General features: G+C 35.9%; 1 protein-coding gene across 1 annotated transcript in view; it reads left to right on the plus strand.

The window, feature by feature from the left end:
• LOC148939796 (uncharacterized) overlaps positions 1-21,232 on the plus strand; it is a 145,976-nt gene that overhangs the window by 120,382 nt on the left and 4,362 nt on the right. The window contains exon 4 of the mRNA XM_089105902.1: positions 16,108-16,379. Within this exon, the coding sequence (XP_088962028.1) occupies positions 16,108-16,379 (272 nt within the window). The remainder of the gene's footprint in view (positions 1-16,107; positions 16,380-21,232) is intronic.

Genomic DNA, 21,232 nt, shown 5'->3' on the forward strand with positions numbered 1-21,232 from the left:
TCAGATCCTTGTTCCCTTGTGTCTTAGAACTTTATGATAGTCTAAGCACAACTCATATCCGTTATATACAAAATTTCTAGGACGAATTGTGATGTAATTCGCATCCTTACGTAACTTCCCTGATTGGCTTAAAAAGACACACGTGATCCTGTTCCCCTTTCGTGGATCAATAATTCACCGTCATATTATGTAATAAATTTCTCAGAAATCCAGTTCCCCTTGAGTCGATCAATACATTGTACCGTTAATGCGCATGTGCAAACTTCGTCCCGAGTCATTACACCTAGAAACGACGTATAAATCAACCTTGAAAAAGGGGGCATTGACCCCATTCGTGAATGAATAGTCCTTGAATAAATTATGTACTCGTAGTATCGGCTTAGAAACAGCCCCTGATTGACTCTGAGAAGATACATTCTTTTGATAACCGAATTATGTACGTTTCATAACTCATGATAGGTCCCTACTTTTATTTATTAATTCATACATTAATTAAGAAATTGGAAGGTCAATCAATTAACGCCACAACAACAAAAGTTAAAATCGGACTTAGTCAAATTACCTTCTGAAAGCAGTGGCAGATCCATGCGGAGGACGAGGGAGCGCGCGGCCCCTAGCGTAGTCTAAAGTAGTGTAATTTACTTAATTAACCCAAGTTTGCGTCAAATAAACGTGCCCTTTAACGCAAGTTTATCGGATCATACTATTTTGCGCCCCCCCCTAAAAAAATCCTGGATCCGCCCCTGTCTGAAAGGCTGGGCTTTTGAAATTTTTGTCCCTTTCGAAGCTAATTTACCTGAAATGTTGATGTAGTGATTTTTATTTAAGAAGAAGAATGCTTTGCAAGACTTTGCAGAAAAAGCTTTGCAGAAGAAGCTTTTTTTAGTGTTCGACCACCATGTAGCATCATCAATTTTCTTATACTTTCAAGTCATTCTATTAAATGTGTATTCAAATTATAAATGTACACCTTTAAAAGAAACGTTGTTTTTGTTGCCAAATTTATTCTATTTATAGAAATTCAGCATTATTCAATTATATTGCTTTTCTTCAGAGTATGCAAAAGGGTACTTGTATGATAAACGCCCTACCGCTGAAGTTGTTCATTCATTGACGCATTAAAGAACCGGTTTTTTTCGTAAGTTTCTTTCAGCTTAGCGTGAGAGACAAAGAGAAGTGACAGAATAGATGCAAAATATATAATTGGGGCTATGTTTTTGCACATAGGAGGGGGGGGTAAAGTATTTGGACACTGTAGAGTTAGAAAACAATTGTTACTACAAAATAGGCAGAATAACCGTACCTAACACATCAGGCACGCAGACCCATGGGCACCCATAGGCTGAATTTTAGGGGGGGGGATAAAATACTGAAAAATACTTTATATCCTTGAATATCCGTATATTCTTCCAATTTCATTAGAGAACAACATTATTCTAAACAAACACACAATTTTCCGTTTTAAAATGTAAAATGTAATTTTGATATTGGCCTTGCTTTCAAAACCTATAAAAACAGAAACAAAAAATACACTGGTGGCAGTAAATTTTTCCAACATTGGTGAGTTCTGCTAAAAATCACATTTGCCCTCTTAGCAAAATTCCCTGTTGTGAATCACATGAGTGAAATGAAATGAACCACATGAAAGTGAAATGAGTGAAGCTGGAGTTCGGAACATAATCAAAAATTTTTTATCATTAAAAATTCAAAAAATAAAAAAATGGATTTCAGATTTGGATTTATCCAAATCTTAAAAAAAAATTGAATTAACACATGAAAAGAAACTTACATATGATCTTTAAATCACAAAATTAGAACTTTTCAAAAAAAGCAAATTGTAGATTACGCTTCTGTTTTGAAAATTTGTCTATAGCCAGCTCTTCCAAATTGACCTCTTGTACTCTACACCTGTGAATACTTAATGAGTTCAAACTTGATATGCGTTCTTCACTCATAGTGCTCCTCAGCCATGTTTTAACTCGCCTCAGGGTGCTAAATGATCTCTCCACAGTACATGTTGTTGGTGGGATGGTTAGATAGTTAACAAGGGCTCTCATAATTGAAGGGAAAAGGTAGTTTCAGAGAAGAGATCTACGAGCTTCACTTCCTCACCACAGTCTTTGTTTTTTCACACATCGTACCAGGTTCTTGCTTCCACTTCTAAATTTTCATTGTCATAGAACTTAGAAAGATCTTTCATAGCATTAACAAATGTATCCTTCTCCGTGTTTTTAAAAATGTTGGGATGAATAAGAATTCCTTTGAGCGGGGTTTTGTTGAGGTAATTGAATCTCGATTCAAGTGACACAAATAACGAGTCAAAATAAGGAATAAAAACAGCTAACCTATAGTAATCTATTGGATTAGTCATAGAAATGTTTGAGCGATGAGTTTGTCTTGCGGTTGTCCTAGGTGTTTTGATTTCAATTTCCAGCAAATCACATGTTTCTTGTAATTCCGTGAAAATTCCTTCAAATTCCGTAACTACTTCTACTCTGTGCTTTTGAAAAACCCATAACAATTTCTTATTTGCGTGCATATATACAGCATATAGGTCAAAATCTACTGACTGCAGTTTGTTTACAACTGGCTCAAGGTACGAAGAGTATCTGGAAATGATTTTTAGACATACGATAAAAACTACTGATGATGTTGCAATATCCAACTGAAAGGCTTGTGAACGCGTTTCTTGGTTCACCTCATTGTCAGTGGAAAGTTGACTCAAAGCTTCCTTAATGGCTATAAAATTGTTTGAAAAGTTGTGTATGCATCTGTACCTCTCAGACCACCTTGTTTCACACAGAATAGGAATTTTGGGATCATTTCCTTCTAAGAGTGCTCTCCCTGAAGAATCGGATCACTTTTTTTATTGTGCCTATTGTGTTTCTAATTTCTGGTACAATATTGAGGTCATTGACAACTAAATTTAACCTATGATTAAATTTAACCTCATAAATTCTTCTTTGATCACCCTTTCAACGTTTGAATCCGTTTTTATGTAACGTACCCCTATTGAAATATGCTCTTCTTCATTAATATCAGCAGTCTCATCTGCTAGCAAAGAGAATGCTTGGCTATCATTTACTTCTTTGACTATTGTATCTTTTAGAAATAGTCCCACAAAAAATTTATCAGCTTCTTTTGGACTCTTATGAGATGTATATTTATTTTTTTTTCTGAATGTGTCGTTATGTGGTCTTTAAGGGCTTGATCTCCTGCTTCAATGCGAAAACCAAGTAGGTCTTCAAAGTTTCCTCCATTTGAATAATTTCCACGGATAACAATGTCGTGAGGACCACAAAGTACAATTGCTTTTAAAATTGATGTAAGTTTGCTTCGGTTTATCTGTATAAGATCAGATATAGCAGAATCCAGTTGTTCTTTGATGTTTTTTTTCTTCATCGTCATTGAATCACAGAAGTTATTAGCATCAATTACACCTTCATGGTGGCACTGGGATTTGGGATGATCCCGTGCGTCTTCATGAAAATGTTTGAAGTCCTTGTGAGCTTATCATAAAATTTATGGTAACAAACTGTAAGTAAGGAACGACCCGGATCAATAGCAACAGAAACTCTGAAAGACAGAATCTTAATAACAATTGATACTCGAAAATAATCCAATTTGTATGTTGAGTTCAAATATGTAAGTATCATCGAAATCAGTCTTACCTATCAAAAGTTAAGCGCCTGAGAAAATTTGCGTTATTTTCGAGAAAAGGGGGATACAAACCTTTAAAATCATAGAACTCTAATGAAACTCCCATCATCAGATTCAGCGTATCAGAGAACCCTACCATACAAGTTTCAAGCTCCTATGTGCAAAAATGAGGTATTTTGTATTTTTTGCCAGAAGAAAGATCACGGATGCGTCTTTTTTTTTTCTTTTTTTTTTCTCAGGGGTGATCGTATCGATCCAGTAGTCCTAGAATATCGTGAGAGAGCTCATTTAAACTGAAATAAAAAGTTCTAGTATCCTTTTTAAGTGACCAAAAAAATTGGAGGGCAACTTGGCCCCTCCCACGCTCATTTTTTTCCCGAAGTCACCCAATCAAAATTTTAAGATAGCCATTTTGTTCAGCATAGTCGAAAATCTAATAAATATGTCTTTGAGGATAACTTAACCCCCCGCAGTTCCCGGGGGAAGGGCCGCAAGTGATAAACTTTGCCCATTGTTTACATATACCATTGGTTATTAGGAAGTATACAGGTGTTTTCAGGAGGAACCTTTTTCTAGTGGGGGGTCGGGGTTGGAGTAGGGGTTACGGGGGAGGATCTTTCCATGGAGGATAGTTCCTTGGGAGAAGGAACATTTCTATGAAGGGGGTGCCAGATTTCCCAGCATTATTTAAAAAACGATCAGAAATTAAATAAAAACTGAAACTGAAAATAAGGAGCAATATTAAAACTTAAATCGAGCAGAAATTATTACGTATATGAAAGGGTTCGCCCCCTAGTCAATACCTCGCTCTTTACGCTAAAGTTTTTTAGTACTTTCAAAAGAGCTATCTATTCTAATTAACCGGCCTTTGTGATTCAGGGGTTTGTGATTCGAACAAAATTCGAACTTTAGCGTAAAGAGCGAGGTATTGACTAGGGAGCGAACTCCCTAATATACGTAATACAAACATACGAATATAGAAATTTGTTACTTAATTTAATTCGTGAGTTATGCCTGAACAAAATTTCGAGAAAGCCAATTAACCAAAAAAAGGAAAATAAATATGCGAATTTCGTTTTAATTATTCATGTACATTGAGCCAAAATCGATGCTGCATTAATTCAAAAACGTTCGGAAATTAACTAAAAAAACAAGCTTTTTTAACTGAAAGTAAGGAGCAACAGTAAACATACAAACGATAATAAATTATTCCGTATATGAAAGGGGCTGTCCCCATCTCAATGCCTCGCTCTTTACGGTAAAGTTTGACTGTGTCTCACAACTTTATTTTTTTAAACAATAAAAAACTTTAGCGTAAAGAGCGAGGCGTTGAGGAGGGGACAGCCCCTTTCATATACGAAATAATTTCTGCTCGTTTTAAGTTTTAATGTCGCTCCTTACTTTCAGTTTAAAAAACTTGTTTTTTTTTATTTAATATCACGAAAGAACCAAAAATGCCTCTCTTCAAGGCTGGCTTAAATAACACAATATTTACAAAGCCTGCCTTTTAGTAAAGTCGAATACACTAACCATGGATAAGCATACCGTCAGTTTTCCTTAAATTTACGGGTATCTTTACCAATAATAGAAACATCTTTCTTGAAATCATGAGAATAACAGTTTACACTTGAATTTGTCAGTAAGTCGTATTTTTTACAATCAGAAATACCTGGCTTTCCCAAAAAGCTCCCTAAATCAACACTTTCAACCGCACTGTCATTAGCATTCGTGTTTTTGGATTTTAATGATTGCTGAAACTTAACAAATCTTCTTGAAGTTGAAGGTTGTTCCATTATAATTTCTTTGGCTGTTGATGGCAAGACATCTAAATCAGGCAACTGCAGATCTTTTTTATTTTCTGGAGGCGAGGTTTCCTGAAACTTAGTTTTTTTTTATATTTTTTAATTAAAAAAAACTTCCGGATATCCATTTTTATAAAAATAAAGAAAATATATCTATTAGAACTGCCTCATTAGTAAGTTGGCGTTTATGTTTTGTTTAAGCAAGGAATGATTTTGATTTAAATGGAACGAATTTTATAGAAAACAGCAAACTAGCAAATAAGTAATGTAGGTGCCATTAATGAAAGCCACCAGGGCTTTCAATAACCTCTGCAACGATTTCTGTGAATTAATGAATATTCTTCGGCAAGCGTTCATTAACATACCAGGAATTAAATAAAAAAAAATAGTTTTTTCACCTGAAATTAAGGAGCAGCATTAAAACTTAAAATGAATTGAAATGAACCTCTAAACACATGACTATTCACGCTAAGATTTTTTAGTACTTTTAAAAAGGCTTCTTACTTTCTAATTAAATGACAAATGTTTAATTAAATGTTTCAATTAATTAAATGTTTCAGGAATCGTTCTTACAGAATAGGGAAAAAATTCAAACTTTAGCGTAAATAACGAGGTGTTAAAGAGGGGACAACGACAACCCCCCTCATATATGTAATAATTCTTGTTCGTTTTAATGTTGCTCCTTAGGCCTACTTTAAGATGATAAAAAACTTTTTTGATATTTACGGTAAGAAGATTGAATGGTACTTACGTATTACCCAGAAAACACACGAGAAATTGTATAGCGAACATGATACAGTAGACTAGTTAAGCAGCCTCTTTATCACAGGGCTTCCACTCTCGAATCTTAAAATTTGGGGACAAGTCTTCAAAATTCGGGGAATTTTTGGGGAAAAAACGAAATGGAATTTCGTTGCAAAAATTTCAAGCCGAAATTGGTTTTAGCTTCGTTTTCAGGCTCAAGTAGGGCTTGGATCCGCGTAGTAAATCAAGCCTTTTACAAAGTAGGTTTCAGAGCCAAAGCACGGGATTGGAACCCATAGCTGAAAACACTTATTGCTGACATTGCGGCAAAAACTTCAAAATTGACTAAGAAAAAATAGTGAACACATGTGAACTGTAAATACCAGTAGCAGTTTTTCATTAAGTCATCAATGTCAGTAATTCATTAATAATAATTAAAAACAAATATTGTTTGCGGTTTCTATATAGGTAAATTAAACAAACAAAATTCAACCTATAAGTATGGAGCAACATTAAAACAAACAAGAACTAAATGAAATTGGTTTTTCATACTGATTCTAATGTTTTAGATGTTTACCCCCCCCCTCCTAAAAATCCCCGCGAAAAAAAAATCGGGGTACTTTTTAAGAATCCAGTAAACACGCGAAGAACCACACCTAGAATCTAATGAAATCTTAATGAAAAATAGGTTTCCGCTGCCTTTTGAGGTATTGCACACTCCGTGAAAAATGTTTAAACTTTTGTTTTTGGGGTTGAAGGGGCAAAAAAAAGGTACCTAGTTCAGGTTAGGTTACATATTTAATATATGCTATGCTTTATGCCCCCCCCCAAAAATGTGAAAATATATAGCCCAAATTTGTTTCTAAACTATTATAATTTTATCATACTTTGTTTTATTTAATTAGCATTAGCGAAACATCACTTATCGCATGTTTACTAGATTCTTAACAAGTACCGAAACCGAAAAATGCCCATCCCCCCTCACAAAAATACCCCCCGCAGAAAATACTCTCCCGCTGAAAATACCCCCCGCAGAAAGTACCCCCGTGGAAAATACAATCGGAAAATACCCCCCCCCCCCCCTGCGGAAAATACATTTGTTTTATTGTTTGTTTCTGCTATGCTTTCCTTTCCATTTTTTACCTTGTAATTACTATGTAGTCACCCATTAACTTCCACCCCTCTCACCAACCCTGCGGCCATCCATGTTCCAAATATAGTGCTTATTACAGTCTCATTTTTATATCAGCCCATCTAATGCCTGGACATGATAGATATAGGCTACAAATCATATAAAAGTTACTTATTATTTTTCTTCACACTTTATTTGTCATTATTAACCAGCAGTTCGTGGTAAATAAGTCCAACAATAATATAAAACTTGACAAGAAAACAATATGAGTCTAATAACCAAATTTTTACTTTAAGCTGTAATGGAAATTTTCTAATGAATAATATTTTTGGGGTCACATCCGATTAAATCCCCTATTTCCCGACCTTGTACATAGTCTATAGCTAAATTTTATCTCATTATGAGGGGGAGGAGGTGGTTCATTTTAATGGTAAATATATGGTATTTAGGGATAGTTCTCAGGAAAAAATAATTATACAACAATTTCTTCAAATTAATTTGTTTTTATCTCAGAATTAGCCTTCATGTTTTTATCTTCAGAATTAGCCTGTTCAAGCATTAGATGGTGTAAAGGTAGGCCTAAATATTCAAACAAGTTTACTTGGCTATCCCAAAATTGAGCAGAACATATTTTCCGTAAAATTTTCTTCGCCTAACTAACAGCTTTGCAAAACTGTAAAAAGATCATAAAACTGCAGTTTAAAATACTCCGCCCACTGAAAATATTACACAGGTGAAGGGACCAGAATTATAATTGTGAGGGGAGTGATGGGTGAATTGACGATAAAGGGTTGTGTGACAAATACAATTCTCAGATAAAAAAAGAAAAGAACTTAAAATTTACACACCGAATTAAAGAAAAATTTTAATGGTAAGAATTCCTGGCAAAAAGATCAATTCCTTCAATGTGTTATGCGTTCAATCATTAGGTATTAAACATTTGTGCAGTTAGTCCAAAACCAAAAATAACAAAAGAAAACAAAATTTAAACTTATGATTTGACTTTCAAAACATTTCTCCCTCTTTAGAAGTTCAATTTCAAAACCCAAAATCCAGCTGAGTATTCCGTTAAACAACTTCAATATAATTCTTGGCTAATTTTGTCAAGAGTGTCTTGACCACGAATGACATAAATGTAAGAATCTTATAGAATTTGGAATACTGCATTCAAAATGGTTTTATCTAAATCCAGGAAAATGATACTTTTGTGAAAATATGAAGAACCGTCTATACTTAAATTATATCGGCTTGGTTTTTATGCAAAGTACCACAGGAGACGAAAATTAACAAACAAAAGTGTAGTGAAAAATTATGGTATATAAAGTAATGTTTGCTAGGGATAGTCACTAGGGGTGACACCGTGATTGAATGATTTTCGGGGAAATTTCGGGGATTCGGGGAACCAAAATTTTTTTCGGGAAGACACATAGATTTTCGGGGAAATTCCCGAAAATTCAGGGATAGTGGAAGCCCTGTAAAGAATGGCTTCCAGAAACTCTTAATGAAAATGATAGTCAGGGTTTCCAGTCTCGAAAATTAAAGTTCAGGAACAAGTCTTAAAATTCGGGGAGTTTTCGGGGACAAGTCTTCAAGATTCGGGGATTTTTCGGGGAAAAAACAAAATGGAATTATGGTGTGAAAATTAGGGAGCCAAAATTGGTTTTGGCTTCGTTTTAAGGCTCAAGTGGGGCTTTCTGCGTAGTAAATCAAGCCTTTTACAAAATAGGTTTTAGAGCCAGATCCCGGGATTGGAACCCATAGCTGAAAACACTTATTGCTGATATTGCGGCAAAAACTTCAAAATTGTTTTCAAAAAAAAGAAGAAAAATAGTGAACACATGTGAACTATAAATACCAGTAGCAATTTTTTATTAAGTCATTAATCTCAGAAATTCATTAATAATATTAAAAACGAAAACAAATATTGTTTGAGGTTTCTAGATAAGTAAATTAAATAGACAAATTCAACCTATAAGTACGGGATAATATTAAAACTTAAAACAAACAAGAACTAAACTAAACGGGTAAATTTAAACTTAAATTAAAAAGGGAATTTTACGGAAATTGAGACATTTTTGGTTTTTCATGCTGCTTCTAAGTACTTAGGTGTTTACCCCCCCCCCCCAAAAAAAAATCCTCCCATGGAAAAACAGAAAATACCCCCCCCCCTCATCACAAAAATATACCCCTCAGAAAATGCTCCCCTGCTGAAAATCCTCCCCACGGAAAAGACCCCCGCGGAAAATATCCCCCGCAAAAAAGACCCACGGACAATACCCACCCCCGGGGGGAAAATGACCCGTCGGAACATACATTTTTTCATTGTTTGTTTCTACTCTGCTTTTATGTCTTTTGGTTACCTCATAATTACTATATAGTCACCGATTAGCCCCCAACCCTTCCCACCAACCCTGTGACCATCCATATTCCAAATATAATACTTATTGCAGTCTCATTTTTATATCAGCCCATCTCATGCCTAGACATGATAGATGTAGGCTATAAATCATATAAAATTTACTAATTCTTTTACTTTCCACTGACATTATTTGGCATTATTAACCAACTGTTCGTGATAAATATGTCCGAAAATATTTAAAAATTGACAAGAAAACAATATGAGCCTAATACCCAGATTTTTACTTTAAGCTGTATTGTAAATTTTCTAATGGATAATATTTTTGAGGTTACTTCCGTTTGAATCCTTTATTCCTCGACCTTTTACCTAGTCTGTAGCTAAATTTTGCCTCTATAGAAGGGGGAGGGAGTTGTGCACTTTTTATGGTAAGAAGATCGTATTTAGGGATAGTTCTTAGGAAGAAATAAATTATACCACATTTTCTTTAAAAAAAAACTCTCTCAGAATTAGCCTTCATACAGGGTTATTAGCCTAATTGTTAAAGCATTAGAAGTTGTAAAGGCAGGCCTTAGATATTTAAACAAATTTACTTGGCTATCCCGAATTTGAGCAGAATATATTTTCCGTAAAATTTCTTTTGCCTAACTAACAGGTTTTCAAGACCGTAAAAAGTTCTTAAAACTGCAGTTTGAAATACTAAACCCACTGAAAATATTACACGGGCGAAGGGGCAAGAATAATAAGTTTGACGGAGTAATGGGTAATTAAGTTTCAGGATAAAGGGTGGTATGACAAATACAATTCTCAGATCAAAAAGAAAAGAACTTAAATTTTACCCACCGAATGAAAAAAAAATTTAAATGGTAAGAATTCCTGGCAATAAGATCAATTTCTTCAATATATTATGCGTTCAATTATTAAGTATTAAACATTAATACAGTATGCCCAAAACCAAAAATGGCAAAAGAAAACCAAATTTAAACTTATGATTCGGCTTTCAAAACAATTCTCTTTCTTTAGAACTTCAATTTCAAAATCCACAATCTAACTGAGCGTTCCTTTAAACTACTGCAAGTATAATTCTTGGATAATTTTGTCAGGACACTTGACCACGAATCATGTAAATGTAAGAATCTTATAGAATTTGGAATACCGCATTCAAAATTATTAAATCTAAATAAAAGAAAGTGATACTTTTGCGAACATAGAAAAAACCGTCTATAACTAAATTGTATCGGTCTGGTTCTTATGCAAAGTAACACAGGAGACGAAGATTGACGAACAAGAGAGAAGTGAAAAATTATGGTCTGTAAAGTACTGTTTGATAGGGACAGTTCCTTGTGGTCAAATCGTGGGTGAGTGATTTTCGGAGAAATTTCGAGGATTCGAGGAAAAATAAATTTTTTCGGGGAGACAAGGGGAAATCCCCGAAAATTCGAGGATAGTGGAAGCCCTGCTTTATCAAGAGAATTCCTTGGGTGTGCTAGGCAAACAGGGGTTTGTAACTCCGTGAACTATGTTTAAACTTTAGTTTGTTGGGGTTGTGGGGCAAAAAAAAGGTACATAGGCTAGGTAATGTATTTAATATATACTATGCTTTACCCCCCCCCCCCTATTGTGCAAATATATAGCCCAAATTTGTTTCTAAACTATTATATTTTGATAATATTTTGATTTACTTCATTAGCATTAGCCAAACTTCACCTCTCGCGTGTTTTCTGGCTAATACGTAAGTACTGATTGTATTTAGAGAGAGTTCTTAAGAAGAAATTCGATTATAAAACATGCTTTTAATTCTATTGTTTCTATCTCAAGAGCCTTCATACAGGGTTACTAATTGTTCAAGCATTAGAAGTTGTAAAGATATGCCTGAATATTTCAACAAATTTACTAGGCTATCCCTAATTTGAGCAAAATATCTTTTCCGTTAAATTATTCTTCGCCTACCTTACAGCTTCGCAAGACTGTAAAAAGATCCTAAACTGCAGTTTAAAATATTAAGCCTACCGAAAATATTACACAGGTAAAGAAACATAATAATAATTGTGAGGGGAGGGGAATACGTTTGAGGGGAATAGGTGGCATGACAAATACAACTCTCAGATAATGAAGAACTTAATTTTTACACAACAAATGAAACAAAATTTAAACGGTAAAAATTCCTGGAAAAAATATCGGTACTTTCCCATTATGTCGGCCTTTCTAAAAAGTCAAGTTTGGTTAATGCTAATGAAACAAAATAAAATAGGATGAATATATAATAGTTAAGAAACAAATTCGGGCTATATACGAGGGCAATTCAGAAACTAACCTCCGGTTGATTGAAAAAAATACACCAAGTTAAGTAAAAATATTTTAATATATACATCTTACAACTACATCTTTGCACTATTTTTCGACATAGTCTCCATAACGATTGAGGCACTTATCGTATCTCTTCACAAGCTTTGAAATTGCTTCTGCATAAAAATCACCCGCTTGTGCCTTGAGCCAGCCTGTGACCGCATCTTTGAGCTCTTCGTTGTCATCAAACCGCTGGGACCCGAGCCATTTCTTCATATGCATGAAGAGGTGATAATCGATTGGCGCCAGATCTGGGCTGTAAGGTGGATGGTTGAAAACGTCCCACTTGAAGGACTCAAGAAGGGCTGTTGTTCTGCAAGCAGAGTGAGGACGGGCGTTATCGTGGAAAAAAAACAATACCAGAAGTCAGCATACCATGGCGTTTTTTCTGTATAGCCCGTTGTAATGTTTTTAGTGTTTCACAGTACACGTCTTGATTAATGGTCGTCGCACGTTCTATGAATTCAACCAACAACACCCCTTTGGCATCCCAAAACACCGTTGCCATCAGTTTTCTGGCAGAAAAATCTTGCCAGGCTTTTTTTGGTTTGGTAGGCGAATCTGAATGTGCCCACATCTTTGACTGTTCTTTTGTCTCAGGGTTCACGTACTTAATCCAGGTTTCGTCACCGGTTACGATTCTGTTAACAATGGTTCTCCTTCGTCCTCATAACGTGACAGAAAGTCTAATGCAGAGGCCATTCTTTGAGTTTTGTGGTGGTCGGTAAGAATTTTGGGCACCCATCGTGCACAGAACTTACGGTAACCCAATCTTGCTGTCACTATCTCGTACAAAAGTCTTAGAAATCTGTGGAAAATCAGTAGACAACTCCGCCATTGTGAAACGTCGATTTTCACGAACTTTTGCATCAACTGTCTGAACGAGTTCGTCAGTCACCAAGGATGGTCTACCACTCCTCTCTTCATCATGAACGTTTTTTCGTCCACTTTTAAATAAACGTACCCATTCACGGACAACTCCTTCACTCATAACTTTTGGTCCGTACACGGCACAAAGCTCACAATGAATAGCTGCTGCAGAGTATCCTTTGGCTGTAAAAAACCTTATAACAGCACGCACTTCACATTTGGCGGGATTTTCTATTGCAGCACACATTTCAAACTACCACAATAACTAAACTAGCGCAGGTACGATGTTCACTTGACTACGGCTTGATGCCGACTGACCTGCCGAGCGCGTGAATATTTGCATATTAGGAGGGTTGGGGGATGGGGGGGTGTAGAGCGTAGCATATATTAATACGTAACCTAACCTAGGTCATCCCCCCCTAAACCCCCAAAAAACACAGTTTAATATCGTATACACAATGAAAACCACGCTATCATTGCCTACTTTATAGAGGTTAACACGTCAAAAACGGGTTTTATCATTGCCTACTCTATAGCGGTTAACCCGAAAGGCCAACACACTGGCAAAGTACCAAAAGATCAATTCCTTCAATATATCATGCGTTCACTCATTAGGTATTAAACATTGATACAGTATGGCCGAAACCCAAGTAGCAAAAACAAAATTAAACTTACAATTTGGCTTTCAAAGGAATTCTCCTCTAGATGTTCAATTTCAGAACCCAAAATCCAACTTCAAATAAAATTCTTCAATAGTTTTGACCACGACCACGAATGATGTAGAATCGTATAGCATTAGGAATACTACATTCGAATTGAAATGGTTTAGTCTCATTTCAGAAAGAGAATACGTTTGTCAACATATGAAGAACCGTCTATCATTTTTATGCATAGTAACACAACAGACAAAAAGTAACGAGCAAGAGAGTAAGGCAGTGAAAAAATGTATGGCAAGTAAAGTAATATTCGCTAGGGATGGATAGTCATTAGTGATAGATCACTGGTGGGTGGTTACGTGATTGGGTGATTTTCGGGGAACCATATTTTTTTTCGGGGAGCCACAGAGATTCGGGGAAATACCCAAAAATGCAGGGATATTAGAAGCCCTGAACGCCACGCAACCTTATTGCTGTAAATTTAGACGGGAATATAGGTCTATATACCTAAAATGAAGATTAAAAACTAAAACTAAAACAATTATGAACATTTCGCGCGTTTTTGACCCTCGAAACTTTAGCAGAAGTCAGAATTTGCCTCAAACTCACAGGGCTCTTATTTGGGACCCCCAAAACGTATTTAAACTTTTCCAGCTTTTGACGATCTTTCGAGAAGCATATGTCTAATTTACCTGGTCTAATCGGCACTTCCAATCCTATATAATAGAAATCTCAAAACAAAAATGTAAGGCAACGTAATTCAGCCAGGGGGAGGGGGGTGGCCACCCCCTTCTCCCCCCCTTATGGGTGCCCATGTGCAGACCCGCTTTGCTTTAACCCCCCCCCCCCACACACACACACACACCTCTAATGTGCAAATATATAGCTGAAATTTGTTTTTAAAGTATTATATTTTTTATCTTACTTCGGTCCAGGATTGAGTGTTAGAGAAACATTAGAAGAACATTAGTTAGGACTCATATCATACAAGTACCTGTAAAAGCCCTCTATAAAAGCGATTTCGAACATTTTTTGGGGGACTGCACCTGTTTCAGTATTTTTACATTTTTATTCGCTATTTTAATATTATTAGCATATAAGGTGATGATACCCTTTCTAACCCCCCTAAATTTTATTCCCACGCCTCTAAGAGTTTGTACATAGTCAGTGACAGCTCTATAAAATGGTTGGTATGTACTTTGGTCAAGTTTTGTGAAGCGTTGTTAATATTTTGCTCCCTGTGGATTTAAGTATTTGTAGATCTTAGAAATAAAATAGTGTGCTCCGGGCAAGCAACAACACAACTCTGATACAAGGACCGAAAATTCATCACGATGTCTTCATGCTAGTTCGGATAGCTGTGGTAGCTTCCCTGGACCCTACTGTGCTATTTTTTTTTTATACAACGTCAAATATCAATTCTAATTTTTCAGAATATATAACTAGAAGGTGAACACCAAAAATAAAGTTTATCGCATTTAATTTACTGGATTTTTGAAAGTGGTTATACGCTTATTAATTGAGCTCATCCAATTTGAATTAAATTGAATGGAATTTAATAAAATGGCAACTGAGGTTGGTATCCAAAAAAAGAAAATCAACAATTTCTTATATGAGTACCAGAAAAAAGCTTTAGAAAGAGTTTTTCTCGTTACCGATTCTAAGGACCAGGTAACTCTTGCTCCGAATGGCTGGCAAGTGGTTGGTGACACTTCCTTCCAGTTATACTTACCTAAATAGGTTCGAATCTAGTGATTGGGTTATCAGGATAGGGGAAACCAATTGTAGATAACTGGACACTGCCAACAAAAGGGAAAAAGATACGAAACTCCTTTTTCAAATTACTACGCCCAAGGGAGCGCGAATAGTCCTGGGGCTATTTGGGCGTGGAAGCTATGGGCTTTCGCGGCCTGATCCTTGACATATTTTTTGCGAGTTTATCAATAATAATGCTACTCCTACTACGTTTCCTAAGGCTCAATTTCATATGTGGGAACTGCTAGTTATTGATGTCTAACAAAAAAAAAGAATTCTGATTATTCAAAACTGATGGTGGCTAGAAAGTCTAGCCACCATCAATTTTGACTAATCAGAAGTCGTTTTTTTTTGTTTATAAGCAGACCTGACTGGTCGGAAGACATTGATGCATTGTAAAGCACGAATAAGAAGAGGGCTAAGGGGAAATTCCTGTGAATATTTTTGACATTGACATTTGATATTTGACATTAGCTGTCAATGTTATTAGTTTTCACTCTTCACTGTAAAACTGTTTCGGTTGCAGACGTTTTTTCATTTAACTTAGTACCACTACGTTGTCGGTGGCGCTGGTGGCTTTCAAAATACACCTGTGTCAAATCGCCAGGAATTCGCACATAAAACCACCTGGCTGTTTTTACTCGATACATTTAGTGTCTACTTTCACAACTTAGCTTAAGGGAATCATTAGTTGCAATGACTAAGATATTTTTATTGAATTATTCACGTTATTTCGTTTTCTAAATAGCTACTTTTAAAATATAGTTATTAATTTATATTTTGTAGATTTTAGAAGTTGATGATGGATTCTTTGACTTTGCTGCCCCCTCTTTGACAATTGCTGGAACCACCATTGCCCCATTTCTGTCAAAAAATGTGCTCTACTCCTCTGAAGCCTTTTGGGGACTTCCATTTTTGCCTGGGCCAGCCCAGGGTCAAAGCCAGGATTTGTTGACCTACCATCCCCACCTAGCCCGGAGTCTCTGGAACCAGGCCTTGTTGGGGGATATAGCTGGAAGCATCAAAATGTCATTATCAAAACTGCCAACATTGGCGCAGTAAGTAAATAGCTTAACTATTTTGACTTCCTTATTTAGATTATAAGATTAATTACACTTTCTAAAATAGACTGAATGTAATGAATTGAAATAAAATAAAGTGGCAATTTAATCTTTCTTTGATTCATCAAACCTGTCTACGGAACAGAGAATTCGCGTATTCAATTAAGATTCATGTCGACCTTAAAAGTAATAGATTGCCTGTGTCAACAGAAATATTGTCTTCACAACAAAATGCAGTTTTCTGTTTCCTCCTTAATGGACAGAGAAAAGTCACCATTTGGCAAAAAATCATAGCTAAAAAAAGTTGTCATGTAAAGCTTGACTTTCTCTGTGTTCTCTTCTTTGGAGTCTTATGGTAGCGTTGGCCTACAATATGGGGTTCGACCAGTGGAGGATATCTAGCGTCTCTGACTTTTGTGTCAGAAAGTTTATGTGTATATTATAGAATGTTTATTTATACATATAATACAGTTTGAACAGTAAATGTACATATGACGAGGAGAGAAACAGAATCAGAACTGACTCATGTAATCTTAATTGGTAGCTTATGTTCAGTAAAACTAGGAGATGGACATCAGGACATGTGACAGGAACTGCCCTATTATAATATGTCAACTTAGATAAATTACTGCAAATACACAGAATTTACAGTATTAATATAGCTATATAGGAAGTGGACATTTGACAGAACTTGAGAATTCAATTACAGATGTAACACGGAAAAGCACATAGACTTTCACCAAAGTTTACAGTCAAATGTTTTATTAGTACTCCTATATGCTTGTGAATCATAGAGCATGTCAAGAACTGCCGGAAAATAATTACAAATTCAAATAGTGATTAATCCTTTTATTAGACTGTGAAAAATAAATGAAAAAAAACTCTGAATATTTCCATCACATATACACTGACCGTCATCAGCAGATATACCAATTACTGTATATGCTGATGACGGTCACTTTGTATTTGGTGGAAATATTCAGAGTTTTTTGTCATTGTTTTTCACTGTCTAATAAAAGGATTTGTCCTTATTTGAACTGTTATTTTAAGTCATTCAAAGGCAGTATGGGGTTCGAAAATACCTACGAAAAAACTGCTTGGCTCTAACCAAATGTTCAGATTAGAGCCCAGACCAAGCAGCCTCAAATTATTAATGAAATTCATAAGAGATGGTACTAGGTACTGGTGGTACAAGGGGACCAGGTTGTACTTGATACTGGTGGTACAAGGGGACAAGGTGGTACTGGGGACAAGAATGAAAGTAGGCGGACTGTCGTATAAAATGTAGTGTAGGAAGCTGCCTGATCTGTGCTGATGCGGTAGGTCGTAAACTCTTACCTAAACTTTTATACTGCTTATGGTGCTAGTGTTATGTTTGTTCTAGTACCTTTTAATTCAACTAGGTAACGCTATATTATCTTCCATGGTAGTAGGTTGTAAACCAGTGAAAGCACCATAAACCATATATAAACCATAAACCATAAACTACATTAAAGCACCAAGCAGTAGTGCGGTAGGTACGTATGGTGTAAGAAACCACCTGGTCTGCACATAATAATAATAACAATAATAATAATTTATTTTTGTCCTCTTTCGATACATTAAAAATGCACTAGAGGAGTACAAACGAAGAGAGAAAAAAAATAGAAAAGAAACACAAAATAGTTAACGAATACAGTACCAACATGTCTAACGAGAAAAAAAAGGACAAAGAAGTGGAAACTTAAATCAACACTAAAATACTGGACCTAACAATCTACACAGCCATATATAATAAAGGTTAAACAGAAAGTCTAATAAATTCCTACATCGGTCTTCAAATGGCAATTTAATCGTATGCCTCACAAACTAAATCCTATGGCTCATAAGATATACATTAAAAAACAACGAGATGAGACATTAGAGGCTTTTTTTACGTAAGTGATAGGCATCATATATTCCTTGGTAGGTCACTAAGGAAAGGGGCTATAAAGTCAAGTAGGTCAATGGGGGAAGTCTGGCTACTGGCCCGGGACCGACTAACGTGGAGGTAAACAGTTGCTGCCCTGTATGACTCAATGAAAGATCGTCTTTTCTTTTCTCTCCGCTGGCCAGTGTAGATTTTTCTCTTTGTTGGTTTTTGTATGACTCAAGGCGTGGGAGGACCTAAGTAAGTGTTAAGTGCACTCGCGCTCTGATTAGATTTCTGCTTTTCGTAGCCTGATGTCTTTTTATAGAAAAGTCAGGATGGCAGCAATAAAATGGAGTTTCCTAGATAAACTTTTACAGTTGAACAGAAATTTAATCTCCATACAAAATTTTCTTTTTTTGAAAATTTCACAAAAAAGCTTACGATGATTCAACGAGTGAATTGAAGCAACGATTTTAATTGTTTTCATTCGATTGTGAATGAAACGAGGAGATGAGACATTAGAGGGTTTTTTTACGTAAGTGATAGGCATCGTATAATCCTTGGTAGGTCACTAAGGAAAGAGGCTATACAGTCAAGTAGGTCAATGGAGGAAGTCTGGCTACTGGCCCGGGACCGACTAACGTGGAGGTAAACAGTTGCTGCCTTGTATGACTCAATGAAAGATCGTCTTTTCTTTTCTCTCCACTGGCCAGAGTCTCGTTTGTTTGGTTTTTTTTTTATAGATTTTTCTCTTTGTTGGTTTTTGTATGATTCAAGGCGTGGGAGGACCTAAGTAAGTGTTAAGTGCACTCGTGCTCTGATTAGAGTTTTGCTTTTCGTAGCCTGATGTCTTTTTATAGAAAAGTCAGGATGGCAGCAATAAAATGGAGTTTCCTAGATAAACTTTTACAGTAGAACAGAAATTTAATCTCCATACAAAATTTTCTTTTTTTGAAAATTTCACAAAAAGCTTATGATGATTCAACGAGTGAATTGAAACAACGATTTTAATTGTTTTCATTCGATTGTGAATGAAACGAGGAGATGAGACATTAGAGGGTTTTTTTACGTAAGTGATAAGCATCGTATAATCCTTGGTAGGTCACTAAGGAAAGAGGCTATACAGTCAAGTAGGTCAATGGAGGAAGTCTGGCTACTGGCCCGGGACCGACTAACGTGGAGGTAAACATGTTGCTGCCTTGTATGACTCAATGAAAGATCGTCTTTTCTTTTCTCTCCACTGGCCAGAGTCTCGTTTGTTTGGTTTTTTTTTTGAGATTTTTCTCTTTGTTTGTTTTTGTATGATTAAAGGCGTGGGAGGACCTAAGTAAGTGTTAAGTGCACTCGCGCTCTGATTAGAGTTTTGCTTTTCGTAGCCTGATGTCTTTTTATAGAAAAGTCAGGATGGCAGCAATAAAATGGAGTTTCCTAGATAAACTTTTACAGTAGAACAGAAATTTAATCTCCATACAAAATTTTCTTTTTTTGAAAATTTCACAAAAAGCTTATGATGATTCAACGAGTGAATTGAAACAACGATTTTAATTGTTTTCATTCGATTGTGAATGAAACGAGGAGATGAGACATTAGAGGGTTTTTTTACGTAAGTGATAGGCATCGTATAATCCTTGGTAGGTCACTAAGGAAAGAGGCTATACAGTCAAGTAGGTCAATGGAGGAAGTCTGGCTACTGGCCCGGGACCGACTAACGTGGAGGTAAACAGTTGCTGCCTTGTATGACTCAATGAAAGATCGTCTTTTCTTTTCTCTCCACTGGCCAGAGTCTCGTTTGTTTGGTTTTTTTTTGAGATTTTTCTCTTTGTTTGTTTTTGTATGATTCAAGGCGTGGGAGGACCTAAGTAAGTGTTAAGTGCACTCGTGCTCTGATTAGAGTTTTGCTTTTCGTAGCCTGATGTCTTTTTATAGAAAAGTCAGGATGGCAGCAATAAAATGGAGTTTCCTAGATAAACTTTTACAGTAGAACAGAAATTTAATCTCCATACAAAATTTTCTTTTTTTGAAAATTTCACAAAAAGTTTACGATGATTCAACGAGTGAATTGAAACAACGATTTTAATTGTTTTCATTCGATTATGAATGAAACGAGGAGATGAGACATTAGAGGGTTTTTTTACGTAAGTGATAAGCATCGTATAATCCTTGGTAGGTCACTAAGGAAAGAGGCTATACAGTCAAGTAGGTCAATGGAGGAAGTCTGGCTACTGGCCCGGGACCGACTAACGTGGAGGTAAACAGCTGCTGCCTTGTATGACTCAAGGCGTGGGAGGACCTAAGCAAGTGTTAAGTGCACTCGCACTCTGATTAGAGTTTTGCTTTTCGTAGCCTCATGTCTTTTTATAGAAAAGTCAGGATGGCAGCAATAAAATGGAGTTTCCTAGATAAACATTTACGGTTGAACAGAAATTTAATCTCCATACGAAATTTCATTTTTTTGAAAATTTCAAAAAAAGATTATGATGATTCTGGACGATGACTCTGATGGTTTAAAACGGTCAGAGGCCACGATGCCCACGATGGCCAGATGGCCATGATGATCTGTAGTTTGAAAACTGCTTAAGATTTCAGTCTTTTTTAAACATCAATAATTCTGGAGATAGTTTATTACCATAGTTCTATCCTAAGAGGGTCCCATGGACAGTTGACAGAGAAAGTTTACTCCGAAGACATGTTAACTCTTACATTTTATGCCATAAAAATTAATTGATTTATGGAGTATTTTGTTGTTCAAAATCGAAGTATTTTCAAATGTGCTTTTAGAATAACTAAACATTCAGTTATAGAATAACTAAACTGTCCATATGTGTGATACTAGATAATAGAAACTAAATTGAGAGCTATTTAGTCGGTGGATGATTTTGGCTGTAAATTTAAGTGAAGAAGTTACCGTCTTTTAAAAACGTTCTAAAAAAGACCATCCTAATTTTCATCTTTGTGTCTT

The sequence above is a fragment of the Artemia sp. Qi Xiang Cuo genome, chromosome 20 (assembly GCF_049724085.1).
Source record: "Artemia sp. Qi Xiang Cuo chromosome 20, ASM4972408v1, whole genome shotgun sequence".
Classification (NCBI taxonomy): domain Eukaryota; kingdom Metazoa; phylum Arthropoda; class Branchiopoda; order Anostraca; family Artemiidae; genus Artemia; species Artemia sp. Qi Xiang Cuo.